This window comes from Cucurbita pepo, chromosome LG09 (genome assembly GCF_002806865.2).
Source record: "Cucurbita pepo subsp. pepo cultivar mu-cu-16 chromosome LG09, ASM280686v2, whole genome shotgun sequence".
NCBI lineage: Eukaryota > Viridiplantae > Streptophyta > Magnoliopsida > Cucurbitales > Cucurbitaceae > Cucurbita > Cucurbita pepo.
Window position 1 is genome coordinate 3,740,655 of NC_036646.1, and position 21,987 is coordinate 3,762,641.

At 34.5% G+C, this 21,987-nt stretch overlaps 1 protein-coding gene and 5 pseudogenes across 1 annotated transcript; all 6 read left to right on the top strand.

Annotated features, from left to right (window-relative positions):
* Window positions 1–3,750: 3,750 nt before the first annotated feature.
* On the top strand, window positions 3,751–5,191 carry LOC111802062 (annotated as a pseudogene).
* A 231-nt stretch (window positions 5,192–5,422) lies between these two features.
* LOC111802064 lies at window positions 5,423–6,917 on the top strand (annotated as a pseudogene).
* Window positions 6,918–8,332: 1,415 nt separating this feature from the next.
* LOC111802065 (cytochrome P450 71B10-like) lies at window positions 8,333–10,257 on the top strand. The gene is made up of 2 exons (XM_023686316.1): window positions 8,333–9,232; window positions 9,640–10,257. The coding sequence occupies exons 1-2, from the start codon at window positions 8,333–8,335 to the stop codon at window positions 10,255–10,257; spliced, it is 1,518 nt and encodes a 505-aa protein (XP_023542084.1).
* A 1,583-nt stretch (window positions 10,258–11,840) lies between these two features.
* On the top strand, window positions 11,841–14,723 carry LOC111802066 (annotated as a pseudogene).
* A 1,075-nt stretch (window positions 14,724–15,798) lies between these two features.
* LOC111802067 lies at window positions 15,799–17,326 on the top strand (annotated as a pseudogene).
* Window positions 17,327–18,960: 1,634 nt separating this feature from the next.
* The window catches only part of LOC111802068, a 3,899-nt pseudogene continuing 872 nt past the window's right edge, over window positions 18,961–21,987 (top strand).

Genomic DNA, 21,987 nt, shown 5'->3' on the forward strand with positions numbered 1-21,987 from the left:
ATTAGTAAATGTAACGGAGAGAGGAAAATCAGACGTTAATTTACTTATGGAAAGAAGATTTTTAGTGAGGTGAGGGACAACCAAGACATCTAATAAGTGAATATTTGGAACAAGAGAGAGTACCGGTGTGGGTAATGGGTAGGGATGCACCGTTTTCTACGATCACAGAGTCCTTACCCGTGTAATTTTTAGACTGATCCAGAATAGATGGGTCGGCAGTCATATTGGCCGAAGCTCCAGTGTTCAGAAACCAATCAGCAGCATCAGGTCCAGCAATAGAACATGACGTGTTAAAGGCTTCAGCAAGATGAGCATGAGAAGAATTAGGGCGAACATACCATTGGTTGCAGCGGTCAGCATAATGGCCCTCTTTGCGGCATATTTGGCAGTGAGGTGGTCGACGACCTTGACTTGAGTGGGTTCGTCCTCGATTAGAAGAGTTGTTTTTGTGAGAATAAGAACGACCTCGCTGGTTGGTAAATGAAGCAGAGTGGCTTCCATGGGTGCGACCACGATTAGTGGTTGTGAATGCTGTAGGAGTGGTGTCAGAGGACTCAAGGGAGTGCTGGAACAACTAAAAAATTTCAGCTTTAGAGACTAAATTTGCAAAACAGGGGATAGGCGTGAGAGCCATCTGAGCAGTAGAAAAAGCTGAAAATTTGGTGCCGAGTCCACGAAGGAACCAGTGCACTTTTTATCAGTGTCCTCTACGGGTCTGCCAATGGCATGAAGTTGGTCACAAATTTTTTTGATGGCACGGGCATACTCAGCAACAGGTTTGGTGCCACGTTTCATCAACTGCAAGTCATCCTTGAGTCTCAGTTCACGAGCTTTCGACTGATGGCTGAACGTAGTTTCCAACGCAAGCCAAACATCACGTGCAGTAGAGAGACCAACGACAACAGCCATGGCTTCCTCAGTGAGAGAGGAGAGCAGGAGACAGAGAAGTCGTTGATCGGCTACTCTCCATGCCAAAATTTGGGGTTGAGTGTTGAGGAGGTTTCTGGTTCAGAGCGAGGTGGTGGAACCATAGTTCCATCGACATAGCCCCGCATGTCTTGACTCTCAAGGAGAGGGAGAAGTTGGCTTTTCTAGAGAAGATAATTGGAGGAAGAAAGTTTGATGGTGATCATATGAATTAGAGTATTGAAAGGAAGGAGATGATAAGAAGATTCGGAAGCCATAGAGAAGAAAGGATCAGGGTTGTTAAACCGAAAGAACTCTGATATAATGTGAATGTTTGCTGAATCTACCACACCTAAATGGTGGTGAGAGTTCTCTTATTTATAATCATTTACAGAATACAGAAATATGGTAAATTACAAATAATATGGAAATAGCGATAAAAGGAAAGAATAATGAATGAATACAATATATTTGCCTTTAATAAAAGGGCAAATATGGTAACCCGTAATGTAAGGCAAATATCTAGATATTTGCCTTATAATGAACCGTCAACTATCCTTAACATATATATATATATATAAGCAAAAGGTAAGGAAATAAAGAAATAAGAAAAAAGGAGAGGAAAATGCACGTTGTCGGCCATCCATTACTTTGAAGAAGGAATCGCGAGGAGATGAAAGACCGTAGAAGGAGAATCGAGCTTGGGACATAAAGGGAATGACATAAAAGATTTGAAAAATTTAAAGCTGCTCGAGGTTGAAGGCGTGTGAGATTCACGTGCACATGAATTAGCATAGTAGATCCTTGAAGTGTGGATCTTAGTGCACTTGGAGAAATATTGGTTCATCCACTTATAATAAATTCTAAATATAACACAAAGAAATTTCTGCTTTGATATTCACGTGTTATTTAAGTGTAGATCCAAGTTGACAGAAGATAAATATGTGGGTCATTGAGAGATAGGGTAAACTTTGGATAACAATTGAAATATATTGGTCTATTTTCCAAATTGGATTGAACGATTTCTAGCAAGAAGTTTGAGTCTTCATGCCTCTATCTCGAAGGGAGATAAGGACAAGGATATTCAGACCTAGTCTAAATAAAGGTATGATATCAACTTGAACAATTCCTACATGAAGGCAATTAACTTTCCAGGACATTGGAGTATAATGTTTATCTGTTGGAGTATAATGTTTTTTGGAAAGATAATTATGGTTTTCCTATTTCTGTGAATAGGGAGCTTACCAACCGTCTTACGTCTCTTGTTGTGTGGAACACCGATCCTTTTCCAATGACCTATCGACTCGACTAACGCAAGAGTAAGAACAAAGAATCGTCGTAGTAGACAAAGATGAGAAGGATTTATTCATCTAAATCCCCTGAAACCAGGTGTGGAACCCTAAGTTGATGGTCGGTTCTCTCGTGGGCAAGAGTATGGTCGTCGACAGTTCCACCTGCCCCATTTCTTTCTCTTTATGGCCGTTGACGGTTCCAAATACGTTAAAAAAATAAATTTACTATTAATTTACTTAGCATTTAATTTTTTTTTTGGTCCCATTTTTTTTTCTTTTTAGATAAATATTTTTTTTCTTTAGTGATTACCTTTGTTGTAATTAAGTGATCTAGAATATAAATTTTGTGGAGGATGTTATGACATTCTTATACTAAATTATTAAAACTTACTCAAACAATTGCCATTAAATAATTTTACACTCCATTAACACAAAGAATGTTATTGTGGGCTAGCTAAGTTATTATGTGCTAGCTACCCATCAACAATTAATTTTCATCCACACAAATTGACGTTAAAATTAAGCATTTAAATGACTAAAATTTGGACCATAAAAAAAACCTCAAAAAGTAGTATTCAGTGACTAGGAGGCTAGTATTGTGTGCTACCTCTCTAAAATTTTATTAAATTGTAATTAAGTTTATTTTTTTTTATTTTTTATTTTTTTACTTATGGTTTGTTTATATTTTAAAATGAATTTAATAGATTCCTAAAATTAAATAAATTAAAAAATCTAAGCTTTTGAAAAAAAAAATAGAACGTATTAAATTCATAATGGTTTTTCTTTCTATCATTTTATTTCGTTTGAGAGTTTTGATCTGACACACCCTAAATTTCGAGGCATCGAAAAAACGGGAGTGACTTAAACATACTATGCAATGCATGAAAATGAAAGAACATATAACAAGAAATGAAAGAATAGGAAGAGATCGAACACTTTCCAAATGAAATGCATCAAGACAAAAATCCTTGAAGATGATATTGTCATACGGAATTGTTCTATTAGAGCTTGTATTATTCTTTTGGAGAGGCTTGTTCATGTGAACCACTGAGCGATCGAAATTCTAGAATGCAATTAGATCAGACTAGACCCAATTAACTAGGTCTACGGAAATTTACCATAAGGCTAAACAAATTTGTCCACACGAATAAAAGACATTAAATTTTGATACAAGTAGTGTTTCAATTTTTAATTTTTATTTTCCATGGTGAGAGATGATAGCCGGTTGGATGGACCGTCTTTTTTTTTATTTTTTTATTTTTATCATTCTTCTTCTCCTTACGTGAGAAGAATGATATCAAGAAATAGTGGACTTTTATAGACCATCATATTTTCTTTTTAAATCATTTTTTTATCTACAGTTTTTTAAGACGACCACTACCAATTTGAAAACATTTCATTGTTTTCATTCAAATAATATACGATCAGAATTAAAACCGTTAACGTTTTGTTTTATGTCTATTTAATCTAAAGAAGAATTGACCATTTTTTATTCATAATCGTTTTCATCCGGTTCTTGAACTCTTTATAAATTCAAATCTCTTTGTTTCATTTCCCTCCATGGCTTCCCCTCATCCTCTTCTTCTCTTTACTTTTCATCATCCTCAAAGAGAAAGCAGCTGCAAATAGAAAGAAGGGTAATTTCCCCCAACCCCACCAAAGCTTCCAATCATTGGAAACTTGCACCAACTTGGCAAGCTCCCACACAAATCTCTATGTTGCCTCACTCTCTCAGCGTTACGGTTTCATTATCAGCCTCAGCCTTGACGGTGCAGAAACCACCGTTGTATCCTTTGCAGAGACAACTCGTGCCCTCTTGAAAACTCACGATCTTCAAAGTTGCAGTAGACCACAAACTTAATCAATCAAAAAACTCACTTACAATTTTCTTGACATTGCGTTTTCACCTTATAGTGATTACTGGCGAGAGATACGTAAAATTTGTATACTTGAGCTTTTCAATATGAAGAGGGTGTTATCTTACGAACCCATTAGAGAGCAAGAAGTTGGTTTGCTGATTGAATCGTTTTCGCAGTTTGCTTCTTGTGGAGTTGTTGTTGATTTTACTGAGAAGTCCATTACTCTCATCGTTGGTGTTATTTTTAGAATGGCTTTCGGGATGTGGTTTAGAGGTGATGGATTGAAGCTAAGGCCTGATGGGAAGCTAGTATATGAGCTTTTTCCTATTCCTTTTGTAGGAAGGCCCTTGATTGGTTCGGTGGACAAAAGCTAGACTTGAAAGAGTTTTTAATAAGATCAATGCCTTGTTTCAAGATGTGATCGATGAACATCTTTGTTATGAGAGGCCTAAACCATAGCAAGATGATATAATTGATGTGCTTTTAGTTATTAATAAAAAGCAACTTGAATCTTTGCACGGTTGTTATTATCAAGAAAGCATCAAATTCATTCTTTTGGTAAGCAACTTCTATCCCTAAGCACATAATATATTTTTGGTAGGATTAGACACGGTTCAATTACACTAGTTTGAGCAACGATAGAACTCAAGAACTCAAAATTGATGAAGAAAGCTCAAAAAGAAATAAGAAACTATGTGAGAAACAGAGGAAAGGTAACGGAGAAAGACATAGAAGAGCTCCCATATCTAAAAATGATAATCAAAGAGAAGCTGAGACTACACCCACCAGCAACTCTTCTTATTCCAAAAGAAATCATTTCCCACTTCCAAATTAAAGGCTACGATTTTTGCTCAAAAACTATGATTCAAGTGAATGTTTGAGCAATTGGATGAGACCCCAGACCCAAAAGAGTTCCTTCCAGATAGATTTGAAGAGAGCTCGATTGATTACAAAGGACAATATTTTGAGTTTTTGCTGTACGGGACTGGTCGGAGGATTTGCCCCGGGTTGAATTTGGGGGTGAAGAATGTGGAGCTGGCTTTGGTGAATCTTTTGTACCATTTTAATTGAAAGTTGTTGGAGGGGATGAAGGAGGAGGACTTGNTGATATCAAGAAATAGTGGACTTTTATAGACCATCATATTTTCTTTTTAAATCATTTTTTTATCTACAGTTTTTTAAGACGACCACTACCAATTTGAAAACATTTCATTGTTTTCATTCAAATAATATACGATCAGAATTAAAACCGTTAACGTTTTGTTTTATGTCTATTTAATCTAAAGAAGAATTGACCATTTTTTATTCATAATCGTTTTCATCCGGTTCTTGAACTCTTTATAAATTCAAATCTCTTTGTTTCATTTCCCTCCATGGCTTCCCCTCATCCTCTTCTTCTCTTTACTTTTCATCATCCTCAAAGAGAAAGCAGCTGCAAATAGAAAGAAGGGTAATTTCCCCCAACCCCACCAAAGCTTCCAATCATTGGAAACTTGCACCAACTTGGCAAGCTCCCACACAAATCTCTATGTTGCCTCACTCTCTCAGCGTTACGGTTTCATTATCAGCCTCAGCCTTGACGGTGCAGAAACCACCGTTGTATCCTTTGCAGAGACAACTCGTGCCCTCTTGAAAACTCACGATCTTCAAAGTTGCAGTAGACCACAAACTTAATCAATCAAAAAACTCACTTACAATTTTCTTGACATTGCGTTTTCACCTTATAGTGATTACTGGCGAGAGATACGTAAAATTTGTATACTTGAGCTTTTCAATATGAAGAGGGTGTTATCTTACGAACCCATTAGAGAGCAAGAAGTTGGTTTGCTGATTGAATCGTTTTCGCAGTTTGCTTCTTGTGGAGTTGTTGTTGATTTTACTGAGAAGTCCATTACTCTCATCGTTGGTGTTATTTTTAGAATGGCTTTCGGGATGTGGTTTAGAGGTGATGGATTGAAGCTAAGGCCTGATGGGAAGCTAGTATATGAGCTTTTTCCTATTCCTTTTGTAGGAAGGCCCTTGATTGGTTCGGTGGACAAAAGCTAGACTTGAAAGAGTTTTTAATAAGATCAATGCCTTGTTTCAAGATGTGATCGATGAACATCTTTGTTATGAGAGGCCTAAACCATAGCAAGATGATATAATTGATGTGCTTTTAGTTATTAATAAAAAGCAACTTGAATCTTTGCACGGTTGTTATTATCAAGAAAGCATCAAATTCATTCTTTTGGTAAGCAACTTCTATCCCTAAGCACATAATATATTTTTGGTAGGATTAGACACGGTTCAATTACACTAGTTTGAGCAACGATAGAACTCAAGAACTCAAAATTGATGAAGAAAGCTCAAAAAGAAATAAGAAACTATGTGAGAAACAGAGGAAAGGTAACGGAGAAAGACATAGAAGAGCTCCCATATCTAAAAATGATAATCAAAGAGAAGCTGAGACTACACCCACCAGCAACTCTTCTTATTCCAAAAGAAATCATTTCCCACTTCCAAATTAAAGGCTACGATTTTTGCTCAAAAACTATGATTCAAGTGAATGTTTGAGCAATTGGATGAGACCCCAGACCCAAAAGAGTTCCTTCCAGATAGATTTGAAGAGAGCTCGATTGATTACAAAGGACAATATTTTGAGTTTTTGCTGTACGGGACTGGTCGGAGGATTTGCCCCGGGTTGAATTTGGGGGTGAAGAATGTGGAGCTGGCTTTGGTGAATCTTTTGTACCATTTTAATTGAAAGTTGTTGGAGGGGATGAAGGAGGAGGACTTGGACATGGAAAAGACGTCAGATTTGAGTCTTCCCATCTACAACAAGTTGCCACTTAAACTCGTACCAATTTCATACCATCCATGAGTATAAGTTCCAAGTTGAATTCTCTAATAGTGAAGTTTTCTGGTTTTCATCTAATAAGTGTTTATTATATTACAGGTGTTTTTATATGTAATATAATGCTTAAAATCAAATAATGATAAGCAAAAATTTGACTCCTTCAAATTTTTGTATTATAGGATAAATGTTTTGTGACTTCGCATATTAAATTATTGATCACTAATACTCAATGTTAATATATATACTATCGATATTTTAAATACGTGAAAAAATGACATTTACTATCGATATTCTTTTAATAAAAATGGTAAAGTTTCATTAATATATTTAACAGTTAATATTTAAGCTAGTTTTTATTTTGTTTACCTAAGTAGTAATTGAGTGAACTAAAACATAAATTTCGTAGACCATGTTTTAACATTCTTACATTATGTTATTAAAACTTGACCATATAATTGTAGTATTGCATTGTAGTACTCCATGTTAATACAAAAAAACTTAGAGATAAAAGCGGCAGATGGGTCATCGAGAATTTATTTCATTCACAGGATTAACAAGCATTTGGATAACTGAATTTGAAATGAATTCTAAATTAGAAACGGATCTAAATTAGAAATTGATCCAAAACAAGATATCTATCCATTCCAATCAAATAATTGCAATTAACTTTACCCTAATTTTTTAAAATTTTTTCTCCCTAGAAAGTTGTGATTGATATCTAAATTTTGAAAATTAGATTATGTTTATCTTTTAAAAAGAATTTAATAAATTATTTTTTACCTTTTTAAATGTAAATAAATTAAAAACTCTAAGCTTTTTTTAAAAAAATTGATATTTGATCTTATTGGATGTCACCAAAGGGACCTAAGGTATGGGCCACTTTCCACATTTAATGGATGGAGACAACAATTTTTGAAGTTGATTTTCTTCTTTATTGTTTTATTGCCACTTATATTATTGTCTCAATTTTCATCTTTAATTGAAATTTTAAGACTCGGTTGGATAAGACTAGACCCAATAAAATTAGATCTAATCATAACTTCTAAACATGATAGCATTCGTAAAAATATAAATTATCTACTCGAAAACCAGTATTCAAATCAATCATGCTAATAAGTAGTGTTTCAATTTTTGTTTTCCCGTCAGAAGATGACCGTTTATTGCTTTCATGTAGTGGACCACCATATTTTTAGTATCATTTATTTGGTACTATAAAAATAATATTAAGAAAGGTTGTATTTTTGTGGACCATTATATTTTATTTTTAAATAATTTTTTACCCTATTCTTAAAGGCAACCACTCAGAATTTAAAAATATTTCATTATTTTCTTCGAATAACATAGAACTTTTTATTTTATGTCTATTTAATCCAAAGAAGAATCACTATTTTTTATTGTGTTTTTTTTTCCTCTTGTTCTTGAACTCTTTCTAAATTCTGATGTCTTTCCTTCCATTTCCTCCCGGGCTTCCCCTCATCCTCTTCCTCTCTACACTTTTCATCATCCTAAAATGGAAAGCCACAACAAAGAGAAGAAAACTTAATTTTCCCCCAAGCCCACCCAAGCTTCCAATCATTGGAAACTTGCATCAACTTGGCAAGCTCCCACACAAATCTTTATGGCGCCTCTCTCAGCTTTACGGTCCCATTATGAGCTTTAGTGTAGGCCGTATAGAAACCATCACTATATCATCTACCCAGACAGCTCGTGCCCTCTTGAAAACTCACGATTTTCAAAGTTGCAACAGACCACAAACGCATGCTATCAAAAAACTCACTTACAATTTTCTTGATATTGCATTTACACCTTACAGCGATTATTGGAGAGAGATACGCAAAATTTGTATACATGAGCTTTTTAGTATAAAAAGGGTGTTATCTTACGAACCCATTAGAGAGCAAGAAGTTGGTTTACTTATTGAATCAATTTCACAATCAGCTTCTTGTGGGGTCGTTGTTGATCTTACTGAGAAGTGCACTGCTTTCACTACTGGTGTTATTTTTAGAATTGCATTTGGGAAGCCGTTTAAAGGGGATGGATTTCATGAGCTTGTGAGTGAAGCTGAGGCCCTATTGGGAAGCTATAGTGCTTTTGAGTTTTTTCCAATTCCTTTTGTGGGGAAGGTAATTGATTGGTTTAGTGGCCGAGAAGCTAGACTTGAGAGGGTTTTTAATGAGATGAATGTTCTGTTTCAAGAAGTGATTGATGAACATCTTCATCCTATGAGGCCTAAGCCAAAACAAGATGATATCATTGATGTGCTTTTGGCGATCAGTAAAAAGCAAGTTGAATCTTGCACCGTTGTCATTACCCACCAAAACATCAAAGCTATTCTTTTGGTAAGCAACTTCTATCTCTATTATTTAATGGTTTTTACACTAAATTTTTAATTTAGTTTCTAAACTTTCAATATCGTGGATAACTAGGTTTTTTTTTTAAGCAATATTGAGCCTTTTTTTTTTTTTTTTTTTTTTTTTTTTTNTATCCTTAAGAGAACATCAACACAATTTGTTGGGGTGGCTTAAGCATATGAGTGTTTCTATTACACCTTACCATATGTGTCTTTCATTTATCATTATTTCCATTTATTATCCTTTTCATATCGTTGTAATTTATTTGATTATAAATAGATAACTTTCACACCATTTAGTTCTGGTGGCTTAAGCAAACATTCTCAGTTCATGCATTCTCCCTTATCTCACCACCTAAGTTAATGTTTTTCTTACTGAATGATGTGCATCAACAGAACCTATTTTTAGCAGGAATAGAGACAAGTTCAATTACATTAGTATGGGCAATGGCAGAACTGGCCAAGAACCCAACATTGATGAAGAAAGCTCAAGAAGAAATCCGAAATCACGTGGGAAACAGAGGAAAGGTCACAGAGAGAGACATAGAAGAGCTTCCATATATGAAAATGATAGTGAAAGAGACACTAAGACTACATCCACCGGCACCTCTTCTTGTTCCAAGAGAAACCATTTCCAATTTCAAAATGGAAGGCTACGATTTTTACCCAAAAACGACTGTTCAAGTGAACGTTTGGGCAATTGGGCGAGACCCCACATGTTGGAAAGAACCGGAAGAATTTCTTCCTGAGAGATTTGCAGAGAGCTCCATTGATTACAAAGGACTACATTTTGAGCTCTTGCCATTTGGGGGTGGTCGGAGGATATGCCCGGGGTTGAATATGGGGGTGAAAACTGTGGATTTGGCTTTAGCAAATCTTTTGTACCATTTTGATTGGAAGTTGCCGGAGGGGATGAAGGAGGAGGACTTGGACATGGAAGAGAAATCAGGTTTGAGTCTCACCGTCCACAAAAAGTTGCCTCTCGAACTAGTACCGATGTTATACCATCCATGAGTATTAAGTTTGAAGTGGAGTCCTCTAGTTGTAAAGTATAAGACTTGCCTTATGTATGACGACACGTGGCCAGTGGCCCTTGCATGTGTCATTTATGCTTATATACCATGATGATGATGATGTGAGCTAGTATGATGCGATGTTATATTATGATATGATGACATGATGACGATGATGTATGATGATGATATGACCCAATAGGATGATATTTCATATTAAGATGATGTATATGTACGAGATGACATGGTGCATTATGATGAAGAGTTTTCTGAGACACAACCTTACATGAGAGTAATGATGATGAAGGCTAATGCATGCATGTTACCTAGAATAATAGGTGAATGATGTATAGGGTTGTGTCATAAGAATAATTTAAGATGAAAACTATAGGGATCTCATGCATATTGTGTGTTCATATACATTGAGTTACTCCCCCAATTATGATAATGAGTACAAACACGTACACTATGATGATGATAATCATCATGCCTTCATGATATTCAAGAGTTTGCTAACCTCCGAACATCCGACTACGAATAACTAGCCTCACTATGATGGGCCTAGGTGGTACAAACCACTTGGTGGACTAATGCTCGCATATATAGGTCGTGTGTAGGAAAGTATTACACATTCAATTTTGTCCGGACTAGAGACCACTTCTCTAATAGTTTTAACCATATGTCCCTAATCATGAGTTGCATGTGTTTGTATTCCCTAACTTAAATAGCAGGGCCACTCAGTGAGTATTTTTTAAAATACTCAAGTCGTAAGCTATTTCTATTTTTTAGATAAATACAAGGAACCCTTATACGCTAACGACGACATTATAAGTAGAGACTATGGATAGGATAGTGGTATTTCAAAAAACTCAAATTATTAGAAACAAAAGTATATATTAGCATCCATTGGGATCTAATAATTGCAATTAATTTACCTTAATTATTTAAAAAATTTCTCCCTAAAAAGTTGTGATTTTTGAAAATTAGGGTTTGTTTATCTTTTAAAAAGGATTTAATAGATTATTCTTTTACATTTTTACTTCTCATTTTCAAAAGTAAATAAATTAAAAAATTGATATTTGATCTTATTGGAGGTCACCAAAGGGGTCCGAAGGTATGGGCCACTTTCCACATTTAATGCATCGAGACAAAAATTCTTGAAGTTGATTTTCTTCTTTATTGTTATTTTCTATTGCAGCTTGTATCATTCAAAATCTAATATTCAAATCTATCATGCTAACAAGCAGTGTTTCAATTTTTGTTTTTCACTGTGAGAGGATGACAACTTATTGCTTTCATGGAGTGAACCTTGTTTTCCACTGCCAGAGGATGACAACTTATTGCTTTCACGGAGTGGATCGCCACTCTTTAATATCATTTGTTGGTGCTATAAGAATAATATTAATGGACCATCATTTTTTTTTAATAATTTTTTAATCTACCCTCCTTAAAGAAATCCACTCTCAAAATTTGAAAATATTTCATTATTTTCCTTCAAATAATATAGGACTTTTGTTTTATGTCTATTTAATCCACTGTTTTTTATTTCTAATCTTTTTCCTCTAGAACTCTTTCTAAATTTCAATGTCGTTCCTTCATTTCCCTCCATGGCTTCCCCTTATTCTCTTCCTCTCTTCACTTTTCATCATCCTAAAATGGAAAGCAGCTCCAAATAGAAGAAAGCGTAATTTTCCCTCAACCCCACCGAAGCTTCCAATCATTGGAAACTTGCATCAACTTAAGAAGCTCCCACACAAATTCCTATGGCGCCTCTCTCGTCTTTATGGTCCCATTATGAGCCTTAACTTAGGTCGTATAGAAACCATCATCATATCATCTGTTGAGACTGCTCGTGCCCTCTTGAAAATTCACGATTTTCAAAGTTGCAATAGACCACAAATACATACTATCAAAAAATTCTCTTACAATTCCTTGACATTGGGTTTTCACCCTAAAGTGATTACTGGCGAGAGATGCGCAAAATTTGTATGCTTGAGTTTTTCAATATGAAGAGGGTGTTATCTTAGGAACCTATTACAGAGCAAGAAGTTGGTTTACTTATTGAATCAATTTCACAATCAGCTTCTTGTGGAGATGTTGATCTTAGTGAGAAGTCCATTGCTCTAACTACTAGTGTTATTTTTAGAATTGCATTTGGGAAGCTTTCCAAAGGGAATGGATTTCATGAGCTTATAAGTGAAGTTGAGGCTCTAGGCTCTAATGGGAAGCTATAGTGCTTCTGAGTTTTTTCCTGTTCCTTTTGTGGGAGAGGTATTTGATCGGTTTAGTGGTCGAGAAACTAGACTTGAGAGGGTTTTTAATGAGGTAAATGCTCTGTTTCAAGAGGTGATTGATGCACACTTTTGTCCCAAGAGGCCTAAGCAAGAGCAAGATGATATCATTGATGTGCTTTTGGCTATTAGTAAAAAGCAAGTTCAACCTTGCATGATTGTCATTACCCATGAAAACATCAAAGCCATTCTTTTTGTAAGCAACTTCTATTCCGAAATTTTAATGGTTTTTAAGCTTAAATTTTATCTCTATCCTTTTTTGCTTTTATCTCTATCTTTCATGTCTTCTCCTTTATCTTAAAGCCTTCTAACTTTTTTTATGGTATGATTTCCATTAACCGAATATATTTGTGGCAGGATTAGACACTAGCTCAATTACATTAGTCTGAGCAATGGTAGGACTAGCAAAAAAAACTCAAAATTGATGAAGAAAGCTTAAGAAGAAATAAGAAACTATGTGGAAACAAAGGAAAGGTAGATATAAGAAAAAGGTAAGGAAATAAATAAGAGTAATGACTAATGAATTAAATAAATATGAAAAAAGGAGAGGAAAACATGTAGGCTGTTGGCAATCCATTACTTTGAAGAAGGAATCGTGATGAGATAAAAGACCATAGAAGGAGAAACGAGCTTGGGACATAAAGGGAATGACATAAAAGAATTGGAAAATTTGAAGCTGCTCGAAGTTGAAGGCGTGTGAGACGGATCGTGCCCTCTTGAAAACTTACGATCTTCAAAGCTGCAACAAACCACAAACTCATTCTATAAAAAAAAACTCACTTACAATTTTTTTGATGTTGCGTTTTCACCTTACCGTTATTACTGATAAGAGATATACAAAATTTGTATAATTGAAATTTTCAGTATGAAGAAGGTGTTATCTTACGAATCTATTTGAGAGCAAGAAGTTGGTTTGCTTATTGAATCAATTTTATAATCAACTTTTTGTGGAGTTGTTGTTGATCTTATTGAAAGAATTGCACTCGGGAACCAATTTAAAAGGGGAGGATTTCATGAGCATGTAAGTAAAGCTAAGGCCCTCTTGGGAAGCTATAGTACTTCTGAGTTTTTTCCAATTCCTTTTGTGGAGAAGATAATTGATTGGTTCAGTAGTCGATAAGCTAGACATGAGAGGGTTTTTAATGAGATCAATGCTCTGTTTCAAGAGGCAATTGATGAACATCTTTGTCCAGAGAGATCTAAGCCAGAGCAAGATGATATCATTGTGTGCTTTTAGCTATGAGTAAAAAGCAAGCTGAATCTTACACTGTTGTCATTACCTAAGAAAGCATCAAAGCCATTGTTTTGGTAAGCAACTTCTATTCCTATGCTTTAATGGTTTTACGCTAAACTATTAGTTTACTTTCAAAACTTTCAATCTCACAGCTAATGTATCAATAAAGTCGTGTGGTTAATAAGTTTTTGAGTAGATAGTGAGCCTTTTTTGGCTTTGTCTCTATCCTTCCTTCTTCACTGTGTCACTGACTTATAACCCTTTCTTTTGTATATTATACATCAACATAATATATTTTTGACCGGATTAGACATGGGTTCAATTACACTAGTTTGGACAATGGTAGATCTCGTAAAAAACTCAAAATTGATGAAGAAAGCTCAAGAAAGAATCAGAAACAATGTGGGAAATAGACCAAAGGTAAAGAGAAAAACATAGAACAACTTCCGTATTTGAAAATGATAGTAAAAGAGACATTAAGACTACATCCACCCGCACCTCATCTTATTCCAAGAGAAATCATTTCCTACTTCAAAATAAAAGGCTACGATTTTTACCCAAAAACAATGGTTCAAGTGAACGTTTGGACAATTGGACGAGACTCCATGTGCTGGAAAGACCCATAAGAGTTCCTTCCAGGAAGATTTGAAGAGAACTCTGTTTGATTACAAAGGACAACACTTTAAATTCTTGCTGTTCAGAAGATTTGCCTAGAATTTAATTTGGGGCTGAGGACGGTGGAGTTGGGTTTGGCAAATCTTTCGTACCATTTTAATTGGAGGGGATGAAGGAGGAGGACTCGGACATGGAAGAGACATCAGGTTTGAGCCTCACCATCTACAAAAACTGCCTCTCAAACTTGTACCTATTTTATACCACTCAAATTTGAATCTTAAAAGTCTAACCTTACATTTTTCATTGCTAACTAGAAGTCCAGTTTAAAACAAACACAAAATCATAAATAAATGTCGAATTCAAGTATTATTCTTGATAATATTGAGGAAAAAAAAAAAAAAAACAAATTTAAAGATGAAAATGATAATGGATCCTCCATAATTTATTTTCATTTATACCATGGATCATATTTAAGTATTTGTGTAGCTGAATTTGAAATGAATTCAAATTAGAATGGATCCCAAAACAAGATAAGAATAAATTCAAATCAAATAATTGCAATTAACTTTATCCCAATTTTTTAAAATTTTCTCCCTAAAAAGTTGTGATTGATACTAAAGTCTGAAAATTACTTATGTTCATCTTTTAAAAAGAATTTAATACATTTTTTTAATGCTAATTTCAAAAGTAAATGAATTAAAAAATATAAGTTTTTGAAAAAAAGTATCCCACTAAATTTATAATAGTTTTTCTTGGTGATATGTGATCTTGTGGGATGTCACCAAAGGAATAGGAAGGTATGGGCCACTTTCCACATTTAATGCATCCTATCAAAATAGTTGAAGTTGATTATCGTTCTTCATTGTTATACAAAATAGTTGAGGTTGATTATCGTTCTTCATTGTTATATTACAGTATCATTTGAAATCTAATCGTAACTTTTAAACTTGATTTTATTAGTTAAAATATAAATTATCTATTAGAAGATTAATATTCAATTCTTTCATGCCAATAAGCAATGTTTCAATTTTTTTTATACTGTGAGAGGATGACAGCTTATTGCTTTTATGGAGTGCACAACTATTTTTTAGTATCATTTATTTGGCACTATAATAATAATATAAAAAACTTTGTATTTCTATGGACCATCATTTTTTTTTTAAATAATTTTTTAATCTATATTTTTAAAGATACCACTAAAAATTTAAAAATATTTCATCATTTTCTTCAACGTTTTGTTTTATATTTGTTTAATGGAAAGAAGAATCACCATTTCTATTCCTAATCTTTTTCCTCTTGTTCTTGAACTCTCATCATCATCCTCTCTTCACTTTTCATCATCCTAAAATGGGAATTAGCGGCAAATAGAACATAGAACAAAGCGTAATTTTGCCTCAAGCCCATGGAAGATTTCAATATTGGAAACTTGCATCAACTTGGGAAGCTCCCACACAAATCCCTAAGGCACCTCACTTGACTTTACGGTCCCATTATGAGCCTTAGTCTAGAGCGTATAGAAACAATCATCATAACATCTGTCGAGATTGTTCGTGCCCTCTTGAAAATCCATGATCTTCAAAGCTTTAACAGACCACAAATGCATGCTATCAAAAAAATTCTCTTACAATTTCCTTGACATTGCGTTTTCACATTACAGCGATTACTGGCGAGAGATACGCAAAATTTGTATGCTTGAGTTTTTTAATATGAAGAGGGTGTTATCTTACGATCCCATTAGAGAGCAAGAAGTTAGTTTACTTATTGAATCAATTTCACAATCAGCTTCTTGTGGAGATGTTGTTGATCTTAGTGAGAAGTCCCTTGCTCTCACTACTGGTTTTATATTTAGAATTGCATTTGGAAAGCGATTTGAAGGGGATGCATTTCATGAGCTTATAAGTGAAGTTGAGGCCTTGTTGGGAAGCTATAATGCTTTTGAGTTTTTTCCAGTTCCTTTTGTGGGAGAGGTATTTGATTGGTTTAGTGGTCAAGAAACTAGACTTGAAAGGGTCTTTAACGAGATGAATACTCTATTTCAAGAGGTGATTGATGAACATCTTTGTCCTAGGAGGTCTAAGCAAGAGCAAGATGATATCATTTATGTGTTTTTGGCTATTAGTAAAAAGCATGTTGAACCTTGCACGGTTGTCATTAACCATGAAAACATCAAAACCATTCTTTTTTTGTAAGCAACTTCTATTCCTAAATATTTAGTTTAAGTTTAAATATTTAGTATTGACCCTTTTTTGCTTTATCTCTATCCTTCCTACCTTCTTCCAACTTTTTTCTATTGTATGATGTGCATTAACGGGACATATTTGTGGCAGGATTAAACACTGATTCAATTATAATAGTCTAGGCAAAGGCAGAACTCGCAAAAAAAACTCAAAATTGATGAAAAAAGCTCAAGAAGAAATCAGAAATTAGGAGGGAAACAAACGAAAGGTAACAGAGAGAGACGTAGAAGAGCTTCCATATTTGAAAATGATAGTGAAAGAGACACTAAGACTACATCCACCCGCACCTCTTCTTCTTCAGAGAGAAACCATTTCTCATTTCAAAATTGAAGACTATGATTTTTACCCAAAAACGATGTTTCAAGTGAACGTTTGGGCAATTGGGCGAGACCCTACATGCTGGAAAGACTTAGAAGAGTTCCTTCCAGAGAGATTTGAAGAGAGCTCGATTGATTACAAAGGACAACATTTTGAGTTATTGTCATTCGTAGTTGGTCGGAGGATACGCCCGGTGTTGAATATGGGGGTGAATAGGGTGGAGTTGGCTTTAGCAAATCTTTTGTACCATTTTGATTGGATGCTACCAAATGGGATAAAAGAGGAAGACTTGGACATCGAAGAGAATTCGGGTTTGAGTCTCACATCTACAAAAAGTTGCCTCTAAAACTTGTACCAATTTTATACCATCCATGAGTAGTTTTATGGCTTAGAGTAATAATGGGTATTTTTATACGTAATATATGCAATTCTTGAACTCTTTGTTACCAACAAAATAGATGATGTGAAAAGCATACGTGTAACACCAATATTTGAATATTGATATATATAAAGAAAAGGTAAGGAAATAAAGAAATAAGAAAAAGGAGAGGAAAACGTGCACGTTGTCAGCGATCCATTACTTTGAAGAAGGAATCGCGAGGAGATCAAAGATCGTAGAAGGAGAATCGAGCTTGGGACATAAAGGGAATGACATAAAGGATTTGAAAATTTTAAAGCTGCTCGAGGTTGAAGGCGTGTGAGATTCACGTTCACATGGTTGAGTATAGTAGATCATTTAGGTGTGGATCTTAGTGCTCTTGGAGAAATATTGGTGTTCATCAACCTATAATAAATTCTAAATATAACAACGAAAGAAATTTCTGCTTTGATATTCAGGTTATTCGAGTGTAGATCCAACTTGAGAGAAGATAAATATGTGGGTTATTGAGAGATAGGGTAAACTTTGGATAACAATTGAAATATGTTGGTCTATTTTCCAAATTGGATTGAACTATTCCTAGCAAGAAGTTTGAGAAGTCTTCCTGCCTTATCTAGAAAGGGATAAGAACAAGGATATCCCGACCTAGTCTAAATAAGGGTTTGATAGCAACTTTAACAAGTTGTACTTGAAGGTAATTAATTTTTTCACCATGTTAGAGTATAAAGTTTATTTGTTGGAGTATAATGTTTTTCCAAAAGATATTGATGGTTTTCCTTTTTCTGTGAATAGGGAGCTTACCAACCATTTTACGTCTCTTGTTACGTGGAACATCGATCTTTTACTAATGACCTGTCGACTCGGCTAACGCAAGAGTAAGAAGAAGGAATCGAATATGTTAAAAAATAAATTTACTATTAATTTACTTAACATTTAATATTTGTTCTATTTTCTTTTCTTTTATTTTTTCATTTTTTTCTTTAGTGATTACATTTCTTTAGTGATTATAAATTTTGTGGATGATATTCTCATGTCCTTATACTAAATTATTAAAACTTACCGAAATAATTATAGTACTGCATTAAATAATTTTTGAAGATGATATTTGTTTACTGGTCTGATCTATTATAGCTTGTATCATTTTTTTGGAGAGAATTATTCATGTGAACTATTTGAGCAATCAAAATTTTGGAGTGCGATTGAATCAGATTAGACCCGATTAACTGGGTCTATGAAAATCTACATGGAGGCTAAACAAATTTATCCACACAAATAAAAGAAAAATTAAATTTTGATGCAAGTAGTGTTTCAATTTTTATTTTCTATAGTGATAGCTTGTTGCTTTTATGGAGCATACTGTCAATTTTTTTTTTTTTTTTTTTTTTTTTTTTTTTTTTTTTTNAGGTAATAATAATATCAAGAAATAGTGGACTTCTATAGACTATAATATTTTCTTTTTAAATAAACTTTTCATCTACTATTTTTAAAGACACCACTAAAAAAATTTGAAAACATTTAATTGTTTTCATTCAAATAACATACGAAAATGAGAATTGAGAATTGAAACATATTGAAGAATGACATTTTTTATTCCTAATCTTTTTCCTCTTGTTCTTAAAACTCTTTCTAAATTCCAATCTCTTTCATTGATTTACCTCCATGGCTTCCCCTCATCTTCTTCTTCTCTTTACTTTTCATCATCCTCAAAGAGAAAGTACCTGTAAATAGAAAGAAGGGTAATTTCCCCCAAGCCCACCAAAGCTTCCAATCATAGAAACTTGCACCAACTTGGCGAGCTCCCACATAGATCCCTATGGCGCCTCTCTCAGCGTTACGGTCCCATTATCAGCTTCAGCCTTGGCAGTGTAGAAACCACTATCGTATCCTTTGCCGAGACAGCTTGTGATCTCATGAAAACCCACGATCTTCAAAGTTGCAGTAGACCACAAACTCAAGCCGTCAAAAAATTCACTTACAATTTTCTTGACAGTGTATTTTCGCCTTATGATGATTACAGGCGAGAGATACGAAAAATTTGTATACTTGAGATTTTCAGTATGAAGAGGGTGTTATCTTACGAACCCATTAGAGAGTAAGAAGTTGGTTTGCTGATTGGATCAATTTCGAAATCTGCTTCTTGTGGAGTTCTTGATCTAATTGAGAAGTTCATTTCTCTCCGGTATTACTTTTAGAATTGTTTTTGGGATGCGGTTTAGAGGGGATAAATTTCATGAGCTCGTGAGTGAAGCTAAGGCCCTGATGGGAAGCTATAGTGCTTATGAGCTTTTTGCTATTCCTTTTGTAGGGAAGGTCATTGATTGGTTCAGTGGACGAGAAGCTAGACTTAAAAGGGTTTTAACGAGATCAATGCCTTGTTTCAAGATGTGATTGATGAACATCTTCATCCTTAAAGGCCTGAACCAGAGCAAGATGATATCATTGATGTGCTTTTAGCTATTAATAAAAAGCAACTTGAATCTTGCACCGTTGTCATTACCCAAGAAAGCATCAAAGCCATTCTTTTGGTAAGCAACTTCTATCCCTAAGCTTTAATGATTTTTTTGCTAAATTATTAGTTTAGTTTCAAACCTTTCAATCTCATAGCTAATATATCAATATATTGTACATGAATAAAATATACTTTTGGCAGGATTAGACACGGTTCAATTACACTAGTTTGGGCAATGACAGAACTTGTAAAGAACCCAAAATTGATGAAGAAAGCTCAAGAAGAAATCAAAAACTATGTGGGAAACAGACGAAAGGTAACCAAGAAAGACATAGAACAACTTCCATATTTGAAAATGATAGTAAAAGAGACATTGAGACTACATCCACCCGCACCTCTTCTTATTCCAAGAGAAATCATTTCCCATTTCAAAATTGAAGGCTACGATTTTTACCCAAAAACAATGGTTCGAGTGAACGTTTGGGCAATTGGACGAGGCCCCACATACTGAAAAGACCTAGAAGAGTTCCTTCGGAGAGATTTGAAGAGAGCCCAATTGATTACAAACGACAACACTTTGAATTTTTGCCGTTCGGAGCTGGTCAGAGAATTTGCCCAGGGATGAATTTGAGGTGAAAACGGTGGAGCTGATTTTGGCAAATCTTTTGTACCATTTTAATTAAAGGTTACCAGAGGGGATGAAGGAGGAGGACTTGGACATGGAAGAGACGTCGGGTTTGAGCCTCACCATCTACAAAAAGTTGCCTCTCAAACTTGTACCAATTTTATACCGTCCATGAGTGTAAGTTCTAAGCTGAATTCTCTAAATGTGAAGTTTTATAGTTTTTGTCTAGACAAATAATGAAACTTGACCCATATAATTTTAGTATTGCATCGAATAATTTTACACTCTACAAACACAAAAAATGTTATTTTGAGTAGGCTTACCTAATAAACACTTTAAAATATTGAATTTTGATGTAAGTAATTTTTCAATTTTTTGGGTTTGCAGTTTTTTTTTTCATATCATTCTATTTGGCCCTATAAAAACAATATCAAAAAATCTTGGACTTCAATAGACCATTATATTTTCTTTTTCAATAATATTTTTTTTAAAGAGAACCAATAAACAATTGAAAATATTTCATTATTTCAAATATACTAGAATGAGAACTCAAACACTTCATTTTTTTTTTTTTTTGAGTCAATATATATCTACATGATCGAACAATCTTTTCCCCTTGTTCTTGAACTCTTTCCTTCCATGGCTTCCCCTCCTCCTCTTCTTCTCTTACTTTTCATCATCCTCAAAGAGAAAGCAGCTGCAAATAGAAAAAAGGGTAATTTTCCCCCAACCCCACCAAAGCTTCCAACCATAGGATACTTGCACCAACTTGGCAAGCTCCCACACAAATCTTTATGGCGCCTCTCCATATAGAAACTATAGAAACTATTGTTATATCATATGTTGAGACTACTCGTGCCCTCTTGAAAATTCACGATCTTCAAAGCTGCAACAAACTACAAACTCATTCCGTCAAAAAACTTACTTACAATTTTCTTGACATTGTGTTTTCACCTTACAGTGATTACTGGCGAGAGATACGCAAAATTTGTATGATTGAAATTTTCAGTATGAAGAAGGTGTTATCTTATGGACCCATTGGAGAGCAAAAAGCTCGATTGCTTATTGATTCAATTTTACTGTCAGCTTCTTGTGGAGCTGTTGTTGATGTTACTTAATAGTCGATTCTTTCACTATTAGTGTTATTTTTAGAATTGCATTTAGAAAAAAGTTTAAAGGGGATGGATTTCATGAGCTTGTAAGTGAAGTTGAGGCCCTAGGGAAGCTATAGTGCTTCTGAGATTTTTTCTATTCCTTTTGTGGGGAAGATAATTGATTGGTTTAGTGGTCGAGAAGCTAGACTTGAGAAGGTTTTAATGAAATCAATGCTCTGTTTCAAGAGGCAATTGATGAACATCTTCGTCCAGAGAGATCTAAGCCAGAGCAAGATGATATCATTGATGTGCTTTTAGCTATGAGTAAAAAGCAAGTTGAATCGTACACCGTTGTCATTACTCAAGAAAGCATCAAAGCCATTTTTTGGTAAGCAACTTCTATTCCTAAGCTTTAATAGTTTTTACTCTAAATTAACAGTTTAGTTTCGAATCTTTCAGTCTCGTAACTAACGATTTTTTGAAGTAGCT